Genomic DNA, 15,369 nt, shown 5'->3' with positions numbered 1-15,369 from the left:
AGCCAAAATTTAGGCAACTAAAGGTAAATATGTTCAGTTAGCGGAGTCATAGTTATATGTTTGTGTGTCTTGACATAGAAATGGGAAAAAGAGCCTAAAAAGGGATTATCAAGTATATCACATTGTCGGAAGTGCAATAACTTTATGTACTTGACATGTCGTGGACTATAAGGCCTTCTTTGTTTATCAGTACTTAATATGATAAAATGACAGATAAACTTTGTATCATCAACCGAGTTTGACAAAACTCAACACATCATCTATATTGTATACAATCCAATTATACAATTTTGTTTATTGTTTGTATACGGTTCATTTAGAAATGATTTTTTCTCTATCGGACGGTGTTTGAAAGATAAATAGTTATGGATACCGTACATCGCACGTGTGTTTTACTCATATATACTTCTATAGTTTTGGCTACATGCGCATTTGGTAAGTTGTGTTATTTTAATTTACACACATTATAATCATTAAAGGCTTACAATGCCTTTCTAAAATGTGGCTGCCACATTTTTCGTGATAAACATAAAATTTATTTACTTCTGTATGATAATTGTTTTCCATATTTGTTTGACAAAGATTTGAATACTGATAAATATAGAAGAAGGTTTTTTGAATTCTGTTGTCTTTGATGTCCTCCCTTTGTAGCTCTACCTGTACAGTCTCATGTGCAGTATTAAAAGTAATGCTTTTCTAACCATATCATTTTGCATAACATCTATTTGGACAGCTGTTTTATCAGGTTTTTTTTTATAAAATATAAAGCCTTTTGGAACTTGAAGTAGATGGACTTAATATTGTCTCCCCTGTTTATCGACATCATTTTATTAGATTGTCTCCCTTTATAGTGATTATAAATGCATTCTCCCACCACCGAGCCCTCAGTTTAATTCGAGTATTCACCATTGTATTGTATCTATTCTTTATTTCGTCGCTTTCTGTTTATTTTATGTCAAGGTCATTCCAGCTGAATTTGCATACAATTACCAGAAATGATATGTTTGTGGGAAAATTAGATCACATTCTTTCGCACGTGCGAAATATAGAATAGTATTTCTCACAGATGAGAAAAATGTGATTTATGAAAAATTATGGTCCAACACAGCTGTAGATACCTTCAGAAATACCTTACACTAAACAATTGCAGATAAATATCAGTGTCAAGTTGAAAATTATCGAAGCTGGTCAGTAACATATATGACATTTTTCATTTTTTTTGTATACTAGTATCTCATTTGATATTTATTTAAGAAAGAAAAAGATCCATTACATAGATTTAGATCCCTATTAGAAATGTAACATTCATTACCTTTTTTATGATATTTTGTAATAACCTCCTTCCGCCCCCTCCGCCTCATCCCAATCCCTCCCCCACCTACCTAGCTAACATCTAACTACGAGAACACAACTAAAGTGTAAATATACAGTTGTTAAAGTTTCGAACAAATCCATTACTTGTCCAAAATCTGAGTAACCACCTTTAATAGCATACTGACTACATGTTATAAACCACGTACATCTGTTTGTTTGCAGGTGCAGAAACGTTATCTAGACAAAAACGAGTGATCGGTGGAACTGAAATCTCAAAAGGCCACAGTCCTTGGCTGGTGTCTTTGCACGGGAAAATTGTGACAGAGAGGTTATTTGGTATCATACCAATACGTCACAGGCACGTGTATTGTGGTGGCTCTCTCCTCAATGACCGATACGTCCTTACAGCCGCACACTGCTTTGATTCAGGGTAAGAATGCATAAGACTTTTTATATTAAACTTAACAACGAAATATTTACAACAATTTAAATACACAAATCTTGTATGGCCGAAATTGATAGAATACAGCGTGACTCGTGCAAATGCACATGTTATCTGGCCATCCCGCCATTTCATTTTATTATACTAGTATTACTTAGACACTTTGTCAATGATTCATTTGACGGTTTGGTACAAATAAACATTCTTCTTCATCTGTTAGACTATTTTGCTTATCAAACGATTCGTATACCTTTTATAATTCATGATACGAGATCGAGGTATTTTTATAGGCCTAGGTTTTGAAGAAAAGAGGCACAACTCTTCAGAAAAATGAAATTTCATGGTATTTATTTATCTCCCTTTATTTATTGCAAGACGAGATGTTGACGAGTGGGAAGTTAGGCTGGCAACAGTTGATCTAAAGGTAGGTTTGAAAATCTGTCGTAATTTTTGCTGTACATAGTTTGAACATTGACAAGTAAATATTATATATACAATGTATAAATAATGTTAAAAAATACAAGGAGTTACATTTGAGTTACTACCGTAATCATATACATACATGTATACACAACACCGGCTTATAAAGATTCCTCCTTATTCACCAGCAATAGCCTGACTTGTGGCGGTCCCCATAGAAACTGGCTAATAGGTAATGTAAAGCCCTCTACAGACGGTAGGTTTTTGTTGTACAACACCAATTAAATTCAAGATGTACAGCCGAATATTATCGTGTGTATGATGCTATTCCTTAATTTCGTAACTTACAGATTAGGACATGTTCTGTTTCGTAAGTTTTGCCTTACGTGCCACCCACGTTGACAAGCAACAAATTGGTAAATAATTAGTTGATATGAGGCAAGTGAATGAAATTCCAGAAACAACTGCCCAAAAAATAAACACAAATCTGAATATAAAATGGCTTCTAATGCATAATGGAAAACGGATGACACTGAAAAGTTAAATGATTTGAGCCGCGCCGTGAGAAAACCAACATAGTGCGTTTCCGACCAGCATCCGCGCAGTCTGGTCCATGCTGTTCACTAACGGTTTCTCTAATTGCAATAGAGTTTGAAATCAAACATCGTTGATCCTGACCAGACTGCGCGGATGCACAGGCTGGTCTGCATCCATGCTGGTCGCAAAGCCACAATGTTGGTTTTCTCATGGCGTGACTTACGTAATTGTGTCATGCTAATGAAATTCATGGGACATAAATAGGTGAATATCATTTTTTATTATTAATGGTTACATTCTCTTCAGTACCTGATGCACTATGTTTATGTATGTGAAAAATGTACAATTTCAAAATTGTACATCTTTGGGATAATTAGTGTTGTACAACAAAAACCTACCGTCTGTAGGGGGCTTAATGCTACTGCTATAGTAGTATAGTGTTCCATGGAACATTTTAATCAAAGCCTTGAAAGGGCCGATGTAGCGGGGTTCTATGCCAGCAACTGTTTGCGTTAATGCTACTAGCACAGAGTAAATGTTTTTGTTATGAGATATCATCGTAGTAACCTAATCATATGCAGCGCCATTGGTACTGTCATGTTACAGTTTATATCTTTTTAGGTTGCCCTAGCCGACAGATTTATGGATTTTCTAGGAAAAACACTTGGAAAAAAAGACTGGCGTATCTGGGAAATAGACGTGTCAAAAATCATCATACATCCGGGATACAATAAAAATGGTAGAACTTTTGTTTGCTTTCTTGAATAATCTGACGGTTTCATCAGACTTGATTTACATATAATGAAATATTTCTTCTGCATCAGACGACATTTGTTTGTGATTACTTGCACATTCAGAATAATAAAGGATCCTGGAAGTCTTCCTTATTAGATCTTTCGGTCATACAATCGCATCTGTTATGTATATTTCACAAATTACGTGTCTGAATAAAACATTTCATGTAAATAATGCTTCGTATGTCTAGGAGAGAAATATATCACAGTGTTTGTCGGGTTTGAATGAACTTGTGGAGATGTAACTTTAATATGAATTAAGGCACCGCCTAGCATGGGGATTTATCTTTTATATATCCACTTAGAAAGAAATATTTAACGCTCAAGAAAGTGAAACTTCGCTCTAAACAGTAGTTTACATTTTGTGTCATCATACCTCTTACAGCGAATATCATACATTGCAAAATTTACGGGAATCCGTGACGGTGACGTCATTCAGCGTTCTCGCACTGGCTTTAGGATTTTTTTGTTTGTTTGCACTCCACGCAGAAACTTGACGGCCTTTACACTTCCTTACTGTTTTAAAAGTGTTTTTCAGTTGCATGTACAGTTTTCATTACGAAAAAGAAGTAAAATAATCATGTTGGCGCGGTTTACGAATCTGTGTGACAGATTCGGGGTGCTCGGATGTTCATAAAGACAACCAGTCAGCGGATTTTACATAAACCGGAACCGGAAAACATCGAAAAAATTGCCTCAGTATAGTGCAAACAGCAAAGACGAATATCTATATACGGACGTTACCGTCTCGGGGATTTTCATCCCCTATTAACATTTTACTATTATTTCGCATGATGATTTTATTTATACATTCCGAGAGCTACTTTTATAAACAAAGGATTAATGTCTCTATTAAATAACATAGACTCCGTTTGTATATACAAAACTGTCCTCTTTTCAATGAAAATTTAAAATTCAAGTAAGATTCTCGTCACAGATTATGTATAGACAAATGAGCCGCGCCATGTGAAAAAACCAACATAGTGCGTTTGTGACCAGCATGGATCCAGACCAGCCTGCGCATTCGCGCAGTCTGGTCAGGATCCATGCTGTTCGTTAAAGGTTTCTCTAATTGTAATAGGCTTTGAAAGCGAACAGCATGATCCTGACCAGACTGTGCGGATGCGCAGACTGGTCTGGATCCATGCTGGTCGCAAACGCACTATGTTGGTTTTCTCATGGTGCGGCTCAAATAAAAGCAAGAAAAAAAAAATTGTTCTTGATTCTACTGTGTCTTCAGATTTGTGGTATCAGGATATAGCTATCGTCAAGCTAGAGGACCCGGTGCCGTCTGGTCCAAGGTTCGAGCATATCAAGAGGATTCAACTTCCAGACGGTTTCGACTTCAGCTTTCCAGCCAAGGGAAGCAACTGCCATATGGCTGGTTGGGGATGTACTGCGGCCGGTATGTTTTAATATTATCATAATATTATAGCGCTTTTAAGCGACATGCTTCGAAAAAAATACTGATTTTATTGTACCGTTGTTTTCCGTCTTTATTAATAGCTTTTTTAGAAAAGTTTTCCTTATTACAAAATGAAATTCTCCTATACCCATCCTGCATTCCGGAGGAGAATGTTAAATCCTTTAAACTAGATCTGTATCAGCTCAATTGAATTTCTTATTTCTAGTGGTGACCGTTCCTCTTCTTGGACTCTCTGGAATACTAACTTTGTGTGTATTTGCAGGTGGGGGTATATCTCGCTATGCCATGTCCGTACAGCTACCTATTTTAGATGACACTGAATGTGGTTACTATTACAATCTACGAACCATGTTTGGTAGACTTTGTGCAGGCTTCAAATCCAGTAGTAACAGTGGAGGAATTTGTCCGGTTTGTATTTTTTTTGCAATTACTTTATTGATATTTGCCACTTTGTACTGCCCGTCTTTGTCATTGGTATTTTACAACCAACATTTAAAAGTTGTCATACAAAAACATTTAGGAAGACTTCTAATGCCGCCATTGAGCATGCACGCACACTAATTCTGTGAGCATGCGCAGACACTTTCATCTGATCAGTTAGATCAGATATTGCTTTTTGCTAATTTTATAAAAATTGGCTATTGTTAACAAAAATGATAACCTATGATAACAAATCTATATAACCACTGCCAGAAGTCATCGATAAAAATCTGTGAAATATTTTGAGGCTAGTATTTTATAATGTATATGTTATTACTTTGAAGGGAGACAGTGGAGGTCCGTTAGTTTGCCAGAATTACCTAGGGGAATGGACTCAAGTGGGTATAGCAAGTTTTACCAGTAAAGCAAGGCCAGAGAAATTTCCAGCTGTGTTTACACGTGTGTCCGACTATGTCACGTGGATAAAGAGTTACACTGAATATTAAATAATATGGTAGCAAAATTAACTCTATAAATCTAGCACATTTTCGGAGGATTCAGACCATCAAAATAAGTACAATCATGTTGCGTTGAAATTATAAGTTACGTCACGTAGACGGGTTACACATCATCTTGCAGATCAATTAGAAATTAACCTTTCGAATAATGTATGTCGTGCATCATTTTTCTTATATTTTAAGGCTTGGTACTGAGATTGTAAATGATTGCTAACTATCTGTTCATACACATAATATCATAGAATTCATCAAAATACAATACGTTTTTGTTTTACATTTACTGTTGGATACCCAAATGGCAACTCTAAATTTCTAAAATGGACTGGTCCATCATTCAATTTGGGCAGTACCACTTATACTATTCAAAGGGGTATTCACTGAAAATTTATTGATAAAATAGCGAAAAATGCAGACCAAGATCATGGTCTGCACTGGTCGCAAAGGAAGAATCACTTGCCGCTAGCCGGCTAAATGTTAAATATCATATGCTGTGACCAGCTATAACTGGTCTTTGTGTCAAAGCAAGTATTGAGTTAATAAATTAATGTGTTATGATAATTGATATACATACATATCCTATATGCCAAAACATTGCATACATCCTTGATCCTATGATATATATATGTGTGTGTGTGCACAAAAATTCATCACTGCAGATACAATATTTTGATACAGGGCGTTAAAAATGTAAAACAAAAAGTGTATGCCATCATATGACCTTCAGCAGGTGTTTTTCCTTGTAAAACCACAGGTGGTGCCCATATGGGTCCTCCCATTTAAAAAAAGCTAAAAACCACTGTTTTTAATCCTAAAACGAAAAAAAAAAAATCCCCCCCCCCCCTATATACTGATGTATTGAAAAGGTTGCCGTAACGCTATTGAGGTTTTCTAGGACACGCTGTGGAACAACCAGTATGTCCAGTTCAGTAACAATGCAGGCTACCTTGCTACCAATTACACATCGGGCATTTAGAAAATAGTAAACTAGTCTACAGTCTTAAATAACTTACATTTAAACTTAAAGACGCCAAGAACAGAATGGGTTTTCTACTTTCGTTTTTCAACAAAATGGCCGACCGTTATTTTACAAGCAAGTTGGCGTCTTTGAGTTTAAATGTAAGTTATGAGTGATTGAAATATAAATATAGTAGTTACAAATGATTGTCTTTTTTATCCCGTTTGAATATACTTCAAAGTCATAAAGGCAAACATTCTATTCAGAATTCATATAGATCCAGTAGAAACAATGACCTCTAGAATGTCAACAAGTTTTTAACATGGTTTGGCCTAGTGACATATTTTCGATCATGTTTCAAACTCGTTTGATGTTTTGTTAACTTGAGGACATTTTGGCAAAGACATATTACGCTGGGGTCAGTGGCCTTTAGAATCTTTAAAGCGGAATTGTTTACCACGGACGACGTAAGCGGACGACGGACACAGGGCGATCAACCTTGCTCCTACTGAGCAAATTGTTTCAGGTGCATAGTTTCTAAAGTTGAAAATATTCCAGTACTGTTGTGTAATAATGATAGGTCAAATGTGTATGATACAAATGTTCTCGTACAGCCAGACGGGTGGGCAGACAGACAAACAAAGGCAAACATGTGTCACCTCCACAGGATATTTGATTATTATGAGCTCAGCCTATACCGACAAATGTCTAATATTCCCCATGTTCCATTATGAAAAGCCTTTAAGTTAAATAAAGACTGTTCACATTTCTGATATGTTTCTTTCTGTTAATGACTTAACATTGACGACTGTTAAGCACGGAAATTTCACATCAATGCCATTCCTCAAACATGTTTTATATCTGGCAATTCTGTTAAATCCAGTGTTTTCCTGCAATCCAGTATCGTGCAAACTTTAATCCAATATGCGACGGGACAATATGGTAATGCTCTTTTATTGCTGGTGGCAGTTTAGTATGGATTATATAGCCGATTTTGTTGAAAGAATAACACGGTTTGACATCAAACTTTGATATTTATCATTTACGTAACACATTCCGTGGCATAAATAAGTGGTAGAGCAGCAAAACTTTCATATAACATGAACCTTTAACATTATATCAACGCTTTAATAAACAGTGAATGCATTTGATAGAATATTTTCAATTGGCAAACTAGTCTTTTTTTGTTGGGTTTAACGTCACACCGACACAATTATAGGTCATATGTCGACTTTTCAGCTTTGATGGTGAGGGAAGACCCCAGGTTCCCCTCCGTGAATTATTTCATCACGGGGATGCATCTTGGTAGAACCATCGACATTTCGTAAGCCAGCTATATGAAGTGGCAAATGGATACACCGAAGTATAAGTTTTTAACGCCTCTTTAATCGCTCGTAGTAAGGTAGCCTTTTGCGAAACTGTAACATGTCTCTGAATATCTTACACACATTTCTAAATTATATATTTTTAGTTTTTCTTTGTAAAATCATAAAATACATCAGGCATGTAATTGATGTTCACTTGTGATGGGACCTGACAGTGTTTTAAATAATCTGGAAGTTTTCGTCATGATCGAGCTAAAATGAATCAGTATCCACAAAACTAAGCTAAAGTGTTGTAATATTTGCTTAGTCCATGAACAGGCTCAATCAAACCGAGCAATCCTGCAACATTTTCGTTTTTGTCGTGTTGAGCGACCTGTGAAGTTTCTACTTTTTCTATTTTATACATGTAGTAACGGGTAACATCATATAGCATTTCGTATGCATTATTCTATTGATTACTACACAAGGCCACTTAAGTACAACGAAATTTATTAGTTCCGAAGTCTACTGAAATCAGTTTGTCTGATCTGACACATTACGAACAGATATTTATCAGTATAAATGAAAAACACATGATCATATCACGAAGTTTAAAATGTCTCTTAATACAATTTATAGTTTCAAAATTTTGAAATTTGCTTTATTTCAGAGAGATATATTTCTAATCAAACTTTTGAATACAAATTAGTATTTCAGCAAGTTTTTTTCACATCAATGCTTGAAACTCTTAAATGGCAGACATTAGAACAAAGAAGAATACATGCATCTTTAATAATGTTGTATAAAATATCACACAACCTCGTCTCTGTAGATCATAACCACCTGACAACCTCTAGAAATTTAAACTTTATCATTCCATCTTCAAGAACACAATATCCTATGAACTCCTTTTTCCCCCGCACAATCAGATACTGGAACGCCTTACCTTATAACATCAAGGACAGTGTGAACCTTCAGTGCTTCACATCTGACCTAGACTCGTATATACTAATGTCATCATCCTGTTTTTATTTTTAACAAGCTGTATATATTACTGCTCTTAACAACATGAATATCATGTATCATGTAACATAGCAACATGCTTTTAACAACTGCCCCAACCTCCCAGTTATGATCAGAAATTGATTGCTGGGAGTATCTCCGTAGATGTAGATGAAGATGTAGGCTCACATCCTACTCAAGCAGACAAACACTACGAAGATTACTATAACATAGTTCTGTTCATTATACCAACGTGCAAAATATCAGTAAATGAAAGAAGGGTCGTGCTGGATCTTATTAGTTCTTAGTTTTAAGCAAGAGCAGTTTAATATATTACATTGATAAAGTATTTTGTTCAGGCAATTCAGTATCATTAATTTTTCCGAAGATAAATGAGTGTGATAATCTTATTGTAGCAAAGAGTAACGTTTCCTTGATGGTTTAAAGAGATCATGAGTGAATATAGGCAAATAACAATTTGGCCATAGTATAATTTATTGTAACTTGTGTTGAAGAAACACATCCTATTTTTATTAACAACGTTTTTGTTAGTGCGGTTGTGCAATGCAGTAGCCATGAATTTTGTCAGGGAGGGTACCTATAATTATGTTGAATATTATTTCGATTTTTATTTTCAACTATCATTACCCAAGTCAAATTATCGTAAAAATTATTTTTTTGCTGAGCCGGAGATTTAAGACCTCAGAATGATCAGCTGTCGCATCTCACAATACTTTGCTAGTTTCGTGTCAGAATTATTTCCCGTTTATTTAGATATAGGCACTGTCGAAAAATATATAAAACGATTTAGGCACACAAAAGAATTAATGCATTTTGTGTTCCAAACATTGTTTTTGTTTTCGGTATTTATTTCTAATTGAAATGATGCCTTTCGTTTTTGTCCGCTTTTCGTGACATTTCGCAATTTCTCTGCATGATTCACATTAACTCAATTCAGAAAATCGCGGTGTCGTAAACCAATCAAGTTTAATATGAATTTCGGAGAGACTGTTCATTTCCATTTCTGCTCTGTAAGAGTTAAAATGGTATTAAAACAAATGAAAGAAACACAAGTAAAATAATATAATTTAATTCAACATGTGGTTTTATCGAGTAAAAGTCCAATATCTTCTGAACTTTGTAAACTAGTGCAATAGCCTATAAAATATAAACGTAGAATTCTAGAATTGATTCCTAAACACGTCAAGTGAACAATTTTAATACAAGTAAGAAAACATAAGAAGAAATTTTGATTACGTTAATAATGTGAGCAGCGCTTCATTCAAGTAATTATAACAAAGTAGAGACTACTATCTATATACTTACTCATTTACTTACTTACTTACTTACCCAAATCATCTCATTGTCCGGGGAATAGGACCTTCACTATGTCTGGCTGCGACCTTGGCTCATCCCGAGACATCGCAACCTTCCGCAGTTCCATATCTATGATTTTACTCTATATGGACACCATGCAACGTCTTCTTGAGTCTTGAGTGCCTTGACATGAGGCCTAGTGAGCAACATTAGGTTGTCCTTTATGGAGGGTATTACAAATCTAACTACTGTTTAAATAATAAAAATAGTAAATTTACATGTATACATACTTGTATTACATAAATAACCCACATTCAGAAATGCGTGAAGAATGAAACTCCCAATATTTTAACTAGGGTACGGCATAGTTCAATTAGATATAACATCTTCATCGGTTGTCCTAGGGTCTTAGTTCAGATTAATAGCAATTTGTCAAGATCAATTTCATGCGATTCTCACCAAAGATAATAGCGTATTTTTACCCCAGTTCGAGAAGTATCCTAAAACGTTTAAGCTCCGAGTGGTCTTATATTCAGAACATACCATGAATCCACGATTTTACCTTTACAATACCACCTAAAGAATGAGAGACATTAGGGATGAAGTACAAGCCATACAGCATATTCTTAGTAATCGAAGCTCTTTAAATATCATTCACCTCTTTTATAAAATAAAAAGGGTAAGACACGAGCATAAATTATGAAGAAATTGCTGGCTTCAGCCTGTTTTTATCTGGCATTACATGTGCCTATAGATTATGTGTACATTGAATCAGTCATCAGTACATACATTTAAGTAAAAAATTGTCCTGACGTACCATTTAAACGTTTTGAATTAGATGAACGTATCCTCTTCAAAGCACACTTACGTGATCTGCAATTATTCAATTATTTCAATCATCTTTACAAAACTTTTAGCGCTTCCTCGATATTCTGAGACGTTTAACTAAGTGCATGCATTAATTAACCTTTACCTTTAAAGTTTTATAATGAACTTGTCCCTCTTTCAATTTGGAGTACTATTAACTGTTACAAAGGGTGCTTACTATTCCCATATCTTACCGAAAACCTTTAGGTATATTTGATTGCCCAGTTATATCCCAATATGTTCACCATTTAGAAAAACATTGATTTTAATTTATGTCACCTTTACAAGGTAAGAGTAGCATCAGCATTTTATGCAGCCTTTGAATGTATCTGTCAATCAAGATCAGATTTTAAAGACAGTAAAAGAAATCCATGTGCAAATATAATATTTGCCATACAGAAGCTATTTACCAGTTAATGTAAGCATGTCACGTGACATTAATAAGTAACTGTTTATATATATATAACCGCAATTCTTATTATTTTCTAAGTCCAAACATGGAACATTTTCTTATTATAGATATCGTCCAAACATTCGTAAGCTTTTAGCTGCGTCAGTATTGTCAGTCGTATGTGTTCTATTGAATTTCACCTATCCAACTATGTGTAATGCAATTGGCACCTGTTGGCTTGGTTTGCCTGTTCACAATTCAAACGTTTTCTCAGTAAATACGTATTTCAGTTACAATCTGAAGAGAAAGGAGACATCTAAGCCATTTTTGCTAATAACTACACTACAGAACGACAATACTTACAAAACAAAAAACAACAGTCAGTGTTTTAACTGATCTTGGACTATGAACAACAAAACAATAATTTTTAGTCAGTGTTAAATATCCACTGATAACCTATTTTCTTTAAAACATATATTTTATTTCAGCTAGCTCACATGCATGCTTCACAATTTTTATTTACAAAAATAGATTTGAATTTGTTAGGTTTAACGTCACAACCCGACACAATTTAGGTCATATGGCGACTTTTCAGCTTTGATGGTGGAGGAAGACCTCAGGTGTCCCTCTATGCATTATTTTATCATGAGCAATCACCCGGGTAGAACCATCGACCTTCCGTAAGCCGACTGGATGGTATTTGGGCACCATTGCAATACAATGCAGTCACGAACATATACCCAAACTTGTAGAACAATAAAATGAATGTCAGTTTGCCGAGGTCAGCGCGAATATCAGATCAATACGTATAGCCTCAACAAGTGTTTTATCATTATGACACTGTTATCTTTTTGTTCAAATGCATCAAAGATTATATTGACATTTGTTATTCTCTGTGTCTTACAAGTCAACATTAGATGTATGTTTGTGTTTTATTATAAAGATAGCAAATGTGATGATGTTAGTGACTAAATAGTGATGAAATAGTGATGTTTGATAATGATGAATGACAATGATAATGATATATGACGATGACGACGAATGATGATGACAAATGTTAGTCTGATATTTGACTTTTGAAATATACTTGTAAGCAGAAAAAGCTGATTTGTTCAAAATTCAGTTGCAGCTCATATACAAATTTGGTAAAAAAATGGAACCTCATCGTTTCTTTAATCAGGTCAGCATTATATCCTGAATGAGTTACACTCTTATGTTAACGGAATAACCAACGCAATTATCTTCCTCAAGGAAATTGGTCCTACAGCAAGAATATAACTGTCTGTTATATCATTTAAAACAAAAACAATATCGTTGGTAGTAAAAGCTGAATAACGACATTCTTTTCCTCCAGGGGATAATTATATGTACTTGACAGAGTGGCCATGACCGGATGAAAACGACTGCCTTTCGTGGAAATACCTCGTCTAAAGACGATACTTTAATAGATTCCACTTTCATGTAAATGATCATATAATTGCAGTATCGCTGACTCTTTTTATCACAGAGAAAAACAGGAGGAAAGCATTTTATCTATTTAGGTCTTTCATATTTTGTAATTTTTGCCCCTATACGAGGGGGATTAAAACCATTCCTACAGAGCGATTATGACTTTTCTATTGTATAAAGTTCTGTATATACATTGCACATCAGAATGTAAAAATAAAAAATATATATCCTAAACAATTATTTAGATTTCAACAAAATCCTTTATTGGAGAACAGGACGTGTGATGAAATACCACGCACCTAAAAGACAAAAATTAATTTATACCAAAGAAAGTCACTGTTTGACATGCATTATTTCAATTCTAAAACGTTATTGAGGCTTATTAGCTACATTTTTGACGTCATTTGTTCTTTTCAAAGGCGCAGATATGACGTTTTTCGCTATGATGTAATAATAATGACGACAGCCTTTAGATGAAATAATTCGGGTGTTGTTAGATTAGTTCTTATATATAGGTGATTAGTTTGCAAGCTATAAATAGTTGAATTGTGCATGTTCTGTCGAGAGGACTGCGTTTTTCCTTTTAAATCGTTTTCCTTGTGCTTCTGTACTGTTCGTGAAAATAACGCTGGAATAGCGATTCTACCTGATTTATTTAATGTAGGAATAATATACGTTTTTCTGTATTTAAGTCTGCAGAATCCCGATAGTTTGTTGGTGACCAAGACCGGACATCGAAGTCACCAACATATCCCAAAGGGCTTCTGCAGATGCTTATACATAAAACAAAAATGGCTTGTCGATTTTCTTGCATAAAAACATGAAACGAAGACTAAATTTGTTGCATCGCTTTTAATTGCGGATGACTTTAAGATTCTGGAACAATTTTCAATTACAATTCTGCTTTTCTTGGAAACGGTCAACATGTTTAAATATCTAAAACCGGGGGCACAAATCAACAAAACTACCAAAAGCATGTATTCAATATATTTATACGCTTATTTTTGTTTTACGTTATTGCAAACATGACACTTCCCATACTTTTACATGTTACTTAAAAATTCGGTAGATCTAAATAGGAACACAGTTTCAAGAATTATCTTTTACGTAAGAGTTACTTTAGTAGGAACAGTTATTTTGAGTTTTGAGTGTTTACCTGCTTCCAAACATTATATGAATTATGTGAGAAATCAAATACAAACATACAAATTAATGCTTCCCAAAAATCGTTGACATGATGCCTAAAATAATAAATCGCACAAGTCGCATACGATTCAATACATTTACAGTTACCGAACTTCTTTTTATAACGCTGAATTCGTAAGAGAGTAAACAGGAGGAGTAATTAATGGAGTAAGGGGGCAAGGGTCAGTAGATTTGAAAATTCCACATATCTGCGCTGGTACCAGTGCGAAACAAATTATAAAAAATCCAATTTTGATAAATTCAAGGCAAGTGTTGAGCGGATGTATTGCATATACTTAGCACTTCATTATGTGACAGCCTGCCGATTCTATTGCTTCTGTGATAAAAATGAGTAGAACGCCGGTTTCAGGACACTAAATTTTGAGGCAAAAAATGGCTCAAAATGCACACCTTGCGCGACCTGTACCGTATTATCTGCAAATGACTGACCTAAAACACATGTATATTTTCAAAGCATGTGACCAGACGAAAATAATGGTGGGAAGAAAAGTGTCTCTTAACCGTTTACTTTTTCCACAAATTTGAGCTGAATCTGGATGGATGGATGACCGTTTCCATTTCGTCTGACTTCCGTTACCTCAGGTAAGATTTTAGACCCGGCCGTCTACACGGAGCTAGGAAAATCGATTCAAGCACATATTAATTTTACACAATAATTACTCGTACGCAGGAATCCTTAGTTCAATAAACATCATAAATATCCAGTTGAATATATATGCCTGTGAAGTACATCTATCTATTTTATTTATAAAACGTACCCGGGCCAAATGCGTAACTGGCTCCTGCCACTTTAAGCACATAGGGCAGTGGAGGGGGTTGGTAACTAATACAGCTTGGACTGTATCTGCTATGCTATAAAAACGGAGACTTTATGGAAAAAACAACAAGACTTAGGTACCACATATCCATGTGCACAAGAGTAAATATTCAGCCCTGTATTTACAGCACGCAAATTGTATTGTTAATACACGATTTTCCTCCGGTTAATGCATGTCTGGGTCCAGAGA

The 15,369-nt window shown here is 35.0% G+C and overlaps 1 protein-coding gene across 1 annotated transcript; it reads left to right on the top strand.

Annotated features, from left to right (window-relative positions):
* The first annotated feature begins 204 nt into the window (after positions 1–204).
* Positions 205–6,132, top strand: LOC123526582 (tryptase-like). Its single transcript, XM_053523078.1, has 7 exons — positions 205–435; positions 1,537–1,744; positions 2,132–2,180; positions 3,335–3,452; positions 4,748–4,912; positions 5,196–5,341; positions 5,698–6,132. Exons 1-7 carry the CDS (start codon positions 366–368, stop codon positions 5,857–5,859), a joined length of 918 nt encoding a protein of 305 aa, XP_053379053.1. The 5' UTR covers positions 205–365; the 3' UTR covers positions 5,860–6,132.
* The last annotated feature ends 9,237 nt before the right edge of the window (positions 6,133–15,369 follow it).

This window comes from Mercenaria mercenaria, chromosome 14 (assembly GCF_021730395.1).
Source record: "Mercenaria mercenaria strain notata chromosome 14, MADL_Memer_1, whole genome shotgun sequence".
In the NCBI taxonomy this organism is placed as follows: Eukaryota; Metazoa; Mollusca; class Bivalvia; order Venerida; family Veneridae; genus Mercenaria; species Mercenaria mercenaria.
Note: the sequence above shows the minus strand (reverse complement) of the source record. Positions and strands in the feature narration are given on the sequence as shown.

Bases quoted from the DNA above. Each gene is read 5' to 3' on its own strand.
- LOC123526582 (XM_053523078.1), top strand. From the start codon at position 366: ATGGATACCGTACATCGCACGTGTGTTTTACTCATATATACTTCTATA. The intron at 3,453-4,747 runs GTAGAACTTTTG...CTGTGTCTTCAG, and splicing joins TCCGGGATACAATAAAAATG to ATTTGTGGTATCAGGATATA. The intron at 5,342-5,697 runs GTTTGTATTTTT...ATTACTTTGAAG, and splicing joins ACAGTGGAGGAATTTGTCCG to GGAGACAGTGGAGGTCCGTT.